The following is a 6,620-nucleotide window of genomic DNA, read 5'->3' on the forward strand; positions in this document are numbered from 1 at the left end:
AAATGCTTTTCTTGGCTCTGCAGGCTATTTTAGCAAATTATCAAACCTAAGGATTATTGCTGGTTGGTCAGAGTACAGGTGGGCTAGCTGGAACATATGCTGATGTCTGAAGTAAGGGTAGTCTTGCAAAAATTGAGTCTTCTAACTGCAGGGTCTATGCCAATTCCAGGTATAACTGTCGGAACTAAAACTGTAGGGAACACAGTTGATGCCTGGAGAATTGGTTAGAGTAGGGGGGGGAATTAAAACAAAAACAACCCCCCACACACACACACACACAAATTGGCATCAGAAGCAAGAGTAAATACAGTTTGGGCAGATCTTCCAACCTCCTTGGACCTCCCCTTCTCTATAGATTGGGGAGGTTACAGGGAGCATTTGAGTATTAACTATGTCATTGTTGTTCAGCCCCGGGAGAAGGTACCTGAATTTGATTACACCTATATCACAGCACCTCAGGTAAAAGCCAACGGTGGGGGGAGACTTGGCTGAAGTCACAGGGTGGCAAATTGGCACCCAAGTTGGGATGTGGTCTCCTGAAGAGTGAAGCTCTACCCTCAAAACGTGACTCCTGGTCTCCTGTGTCAAAGACACCATCTCAGTATCAGCCCTCTTCTCACTTCTGGGGCCCATCCTGAAATGTCTGCCTGAAGGTGGTACCAGGTGAAGTCACATGGTTAAAAACCAACCCTGCCTGACCAGGCGGTGGCGCAGTGGATTAGAGCGTCGAACTGGGATGTAAAGGACCCAGGTTCGAGGCCCCAAGGTCGCCAGCTTGAGCGCGGGCTCATCTGGTTTGAGCAAAAAGCCCACTAGCTTGAACCCAAGGTCGCTGGCTCCAGCAAGGGGTTACTTGGTCTGCTGAAGGCCCGCGGTCAAGGCACATATGAGAAAGCAATCAATGAACAACTAAGATGTCACAACGAAAAGCTAATGATTGATGCTTATCTCTCTCCGTTCCTGTCTGTCTGTCCCTATCTATCCCTCTCTCTGACTCTCTGTCTCTGTAAAAAATAAATTAAAAAAAAAAAAACACAAAAAAAACCCAACCCTAGCCCTGGTCAGATAGCTCAATTGGTTAGAGCATTGTCCCAAAACGCAAGGTTGCAGGTTCGATCCCATTAGGGCACACACAGGAACAGATGTTCTTGTCTCTCTCTTGCTCTCTCCCTTCCTCTCTCTAAAAGTCAGTAAAATAAACATTAAAAAAAAGCAGCTCTTGAAGGCTCAAGTGGGCAGCCAGGGTGACAAGGGTCTAGAGGTAAAGCCTGTATGTTGACGTTCCACTCTGATGACCGAGGGACTGTGGACACGTGGCATTCCTTCTTCATACCTACAAATTGGGCACGATTCAGCCACCTTCTGACCAGACCTGGATACAGTAAGCGTTTAACACAGGCCTACCAGCCCAACTTGCCCTGTATCTTGGGACACCAATGCTCAGGTCCCCAAGGTCCCAAGGCAGAAACCCAAGGCCCAGGGTCTTTGGCCCACACAATAGCAAAGCCCAGATGAGGTCAGGTAAGAGGGCAGCCTGGCAGTCAGCATTCTCTGGGGGTAAGAAACCCAGGTCCAAATGTTCCTATACAGTCTCCTTAAAAAGCTGTGTGACCTGAGCTAGTCACTCAGCCTCTCTAACACTTAAGTTTCCTCAAAATAGAAGGGAGAGGGTGCATTCAGGGTGTACTTGGGAAACCCTGGACTCCCAAGTCAGTATCCTAAAAGGGAGGTTCCACAGAAAGTACCACACTTCCAGTCCAAGAGGAACACCTGGGTCAGAACCCACCTGTGCCACTTTCCTTCTGGTCCTCAGATTCAGATTCTCTATCACCTGCCCTAACATAATAAAACACCTTGAGTACTGACTATAAGCAAACACTGCTCTGTAAACAAACTTTATGGAGTAGGTTTATGATTGTTCTCCATTTCACAGCCAGGGAAACTTTGGCCCAGAAGGTTCAAGTTTCTGCCTTTTCCTTCCTGCCTCGGGCTGGGGCTGTCCCCTTTCCACCCCGCAGTCAATCCTTTCAAAAGGGACAACCTGCAAAGTTCCCAGGCAATAGCTGGTTGGAGTCTCCCGCGTCCCCCGCCCAGCCAGGACATAAGTCGGCCCCACGCCCAGGCCCGCCTAGATGGCGCTCGCCGCGCGCCGGAGCTGCGGGCCCCTCCCGGGTGCCGGCTCCCCCTCCTCTGAGCAGGGGAGGACAGAGGAGGGAAGGAGGCCTGGGGGAGGGGAGCAGGCCAGGCCTCGCCCAGTCCATCAAGCCCCGGCGGGGGAAGGAGGAGGCGGAGACCTAAGCTGGCATAAGGAGACTTTACTGAAAACAGAAAACCGGGCGAACCAAGTTATTACAAACAGGAATGTAGACTCGTAGCAAAACAAAACGGGGGGAAAAAAAACAAAAACAAAAAAACAAATGGCGGAGGGTGTCGGAATGACCGGGGAGGTGGCGGGGGGCAGAGAGCAAGGAAAAGGGAAAGGGAGTCTTTTTCTTCTTCCCATTTCTTTTAAAAAAAAAATCCAACACAACACACACACACACACAACCGTTTGTTCCCGAGTAGAAACATAAATAGGGCAGAATCGAACACTGTTCTCTCTTCCAAATGCAATAAAAAAAAAAGTAAAAGAAAAGGCAACGCAGGGCTTCTGGCTGCACCCCCTCGGAACCCTCTTCGGCAGCGGAGCGTACAAAGCGGCGGCCGGGCGCGCGGGTTTGTGCAACTCCGGGTGGCCGCGCGCAGAGGGCAGAGGCAGCACGAGGGCGGGGTGGGAGGGGTAGTCATGCGCTTGCCCCCGGGGAGCAGGGGGTCCAGCTTGTCGAGTCGGAGGCGCCCTCTTCGAGTCCTGGCACCAGCCGGGGGCGTCCCCTGGGCCACGCCCTCTCCAAATCCTGGGCACCGACGCACCCCCCACACGCCAGCCCGCCCCTCCGGAAGGGGGGGCTGCGCATGCGCTCCGCGTGTGGGCTCAGTACGCGGGCACCTGGTGCTGGGGCAGCAACTGGCAGCCGCTGTTGACGTGGCTGAGGACCTTCTGCTTGAGCTGCGCCACCTGCTCACGCAGCAGGCTCGCGGTGGACGCCAGCTCCGTATTCTGGCTCTTGAGCGTCTTCACTTTCTCCTCGAGGCGCGAGATGCGCTCCAGCTTGCGCTTACGGCACTTGGAGGCAGCGATGCGGTTGCGCAGACGCTTGCGCTCCGCCTTGATGCGCTCTTGAGTGTCCATGTCGATGGGCGACAGCGGTGGGCTCTCGCCGAAGCTCGGGACGTCGGGCACCGTTTGCGGCTCATCCTTGAGCGCGGCGAGACGCGGCGGCCCCAGCGCGCTCGGGGGCGGCGGCGGGAAGGGCACAGGCTCGGCGGCGAAGGCGACCGTCGCAGCACCCCCCGCGCTCCCGGTACTGCCCGCGTAGCTGCTCAGGTTCGCGTAGACAGGCGCCTCGGGCGTGGCCGCCGCCGGGGCCAGCTCGCCGGTAGGCGCGGCGCCCGCGGCCGTGCCCGAGGGTCCCCCGGCCGCTGCGGCAGCAGAGGCCGCGCCCGCACCCAGCTGATTCTGCTTGTGCAAGTCCTCCAGGGCTTTGACGAAGCCCTCGGCAAACTCCTGCTCCTCGCTGGCCGCCACCTTGGGGTAGAGGAACTGCGTACTCGTTGGCGTGGTAGTGACCAGCCCGTTGGACTGGATGATGAGGCGCTCGAGTTCAGGCGAAGCGAGTTTGAGCAGCCCTAGGTCTGGCGAAGTGAGCAGGCCGTCGGGGGGCGCCGCGCCAGGGGCGCCCTCCGTACGCAGAGGGGCCGGAGGCGGCGCGGCCGCGGGCTTTAGCGCTGCTGCCACCTGCTCGCTCAGGCTTAGCGTCAATGCATCCTTCTTCATCATGCTGCCGGCCGCTGCCGTCGGGGGCGCCCCGGGGAATAGGCGACCCGGGGACGCGAAGCTGCCACCAGCAACAATGCCACTGACGCCGCTGCCCAGGCCGCTTAGCGCCTCATCGCCGTAGAAGGGTGTTTCCATCCTCCGCCTCCCCCGCCGCGCCGGTCCGGGGGGGGAGGGGAGTGGCCGCGGTCTCCCGAGGGGCCCGCGCCCCCCCGTCCGCTTGGGCCTGCGCCCGCCCCGGCAGCAACAGCTACGCCCGGCCCTCCGCTGGCGGCGGCTCCTGCGCCGCGCACCCCGCGCGCCCTCTTAAAGCCTCGGCCCAGTGCGATGAGCTCACTGCCCCCGCTCGCCATTGGGCGCGAGTGACGTCTCTCATTTACATTGGGGGTAGGGCCAACCCATCGGTTTCCCCCACCCGTTGTTGTTGCCCCGGTGACGCGCGGTAAACCGCACAACAGCGCGTTGCCTTGTGGGTTGACGTCATGGGGGCAGGACGCGCGACTGGGCGGTGTCACTCCGCCCCGGAGCTCTGTGTAAGACCGAGGTCGGCTCCGAGTGCTGCCCTCGCAAGGCACGTCCCGGTTGGCGTGATAGGCCCGGCCACCAAGCGCCCTCCTGTCCTGGAGGCCCGCCCCCGCCCGGCGGGGGCGTTGCCAGTCCCGTGGATGGGGGAGTAGGGGATCCCAGATGGATAAATAACACCGTGGCACCTCCCCTTTCACCGCGTAGACTGTGCCTCTCCTTAACGCCTCGGCCAGGCTTTGTGCGTGCTGGGGTCTGAAGGCCTGGAGGAGTAGTGGCCATTTGCTCCTCGGAATGTGGGCCGGATCTTCACCCACCCTGAACCCAATGTCGGGTGGTGTGTTTGCTCCAGAAAGACTGGAGGGAAGAGGAGAGCTGCCAGAAATAGCTGGGAGCGCTTTGATTCTAATACTTTTTTTTTTTTTTACAGGGACAGAGGGAGAATCAGAGAGAGGGATAGACAGGGACAGACAGGAACGGAGAGAGATGAGAAGCATCAATTATCAGCTTTTCGTTGCGACACCTCAGTTGTTCATTGATTGCTTTCCCATATGTGCCTTGACCACCGTCCTTCAGCAGACCAAGTAACCCCTTGCTGAAGCCAGCGACCTTGGGTCCAGGCTGGTGAGGTTTTTTTTGTTTTGTTTTGTTTTTTTTTTCAGGCTGGTGAGCTTTTGCTCAAACCATGTGAGCCCGCGTTCAAGCTGGCAACCTCGGGGTCTCGAACCTGGGTCCTCTGCATCCCAGTCCGACGCTCTATCCACTGCGTCACCGCCTGCTCAGGCTGATTCTAATACTTTTCATGAGGAGCAGTCTAAAGCACTGGGTCCGAATTTCTTGACAGACCAGCATCAGAGGGTCAGCGAGTGACCTGCCTGCGAGGCCAGGGCTGTGAGCAGGCCTGAGCTCTTATCCACCCGGTAGAACCCTGGTGTCCACGTCCCTAGGCAGCCGCCTATATTTTAATTCTGCCAGGTTGACTGTGGGTTCTCTGGTGATAGTTCCCCCCAAGTTTTTCCCTAAAAAACTAGCATGCACACACAAACTTTCCCTAGCCTAGCACACTCACACAAAGTTTCTTCCTTAACCCTTGCTTGAGCTGTTAAGACAGGAATCTCAGCAGGTTACCTGCTTATTACCATTATCATGACTGTTAGGACTTAATGAGCCACCATAAAGGCTGTCTGAGGATTGGATATGAGGGAGGTGGGAGGGGACAAACCCCAATATTCCCCAGGGATCCTTGGGCTATCTGAGCCTGACAGACAGCCCCTGCACATGACACCCCCCCCCCCCCATGGCTTCCACAGCACTCAGGATGGAGTTCACTCCTCAGCCAAGTGGTGGAGGCTCCACATCCTGCTTACCTTTCTGACCTTTCACCCTTACCCTCTCTGAGCCTTTGGCATCCTAGCTCCTTGCTCCCCAGGGCCTATCCATGTGCTTGCTATCTGGTGATTCCTTGACCCAGTGCAAAAGTGTGTCCTCAGAGAGGCCCCTCCTACTCACCTTGTTCCCACTATATCCGTTGAACCATCCAGATCCCCAGAAGGCAGGGACATTATCTATCCTTGGCCTGGTGGGTCCCCAGCTCCCTGCACAAGGCCTAGCATACCACGGCTGTTAAAGAACACTGCCTGGCCAGGTTTGTGGCGATCTCTGGCTTTGGTTGTGTGACTGGCCCATGGGCAGGAGCACCACCACTCACAGCTCCCTTCCTCACCTGGTCCTGCCCCTAATGGCTTTGGAGCAAGGCCATGAAGGAGGTTGTGATTATGAGCAAGGGGCCAGGCATGTGGGTGTGCGTCTGTGTACATGTGTTTGTCTACGTGTGCCTTTGTGTGTTCATGTGTGGAGCAGAGTACCATGTGTATATGTATATATGTCTGTTTCCAGGCATGTGGGTCTCTGTGCACTCCATCCAGATCTGTCCTCTTGGGTCCTAGCCTAAGCAAAGGAACCCTGTTGGAAGGGAGTGCAACCCCAGCCTGGAGTCAGCCCTGCCCTGGGACCCATCTCTGGGGCAAGATTGGAGGAGAGAGGGCCATGCTTCTCTCCTAGGCTCCACCCTGACCTTGGGCCTTGACCTTGATAGGTAGGTGAATGTCTGGTGAACTGTGGCCAGAGCCAGCCTGAGCTGAAAGATTGACCCCAACAGGCCTTGGGAAATGGAGGCACAGGTAGGCTGAGGCAGGTTACCTTTCTGAATTCTAGTTACCTCTAC

General features: G+C 57.0%; 1 protein-coding gene across 1 annotated transcript; it reads right to left on the reverse strand.

Moving 5' to 3' along the window:
- Positions 1-2,300: 2,300 nt before the first annotated feature.
- JUND (JunD proto-oncogene, AP-1 transcription factor subunit) lies at positions 2,301-4,261 on the reverse strand. Its single transcript, XM_066349923.1, has one exon. The coding sequence runs from the start codon at positions 4,010-4,012 to the stop codon at positions 2,972-2,974; it is 1,041 nt and encodes a 346-aa protein (XP_066206020.1). The 5' UTR covers positions 4,013-4,261; the 3' UTR covers positions 2,301-2,971.
- Between the last annotated feature and the right edge of the window lie 2,359 nt (positions 4,262-6,620).

This window comes from Saccopteryx leptura, chromosome 1 (assembly GCF_036850995.1).
Source record: "Saccopteryx leptura isolate mSacLep1 chromosome 1, mSacLep1_pri_phased_curated, whole genome shotgun sequence".
Lineage (NCBI taxonomy): Eukaryota > Metazoa > Chordata > Mammalia > Chiroptera > Emballonuridae > Saccopteryx > Saccopteryx leptura.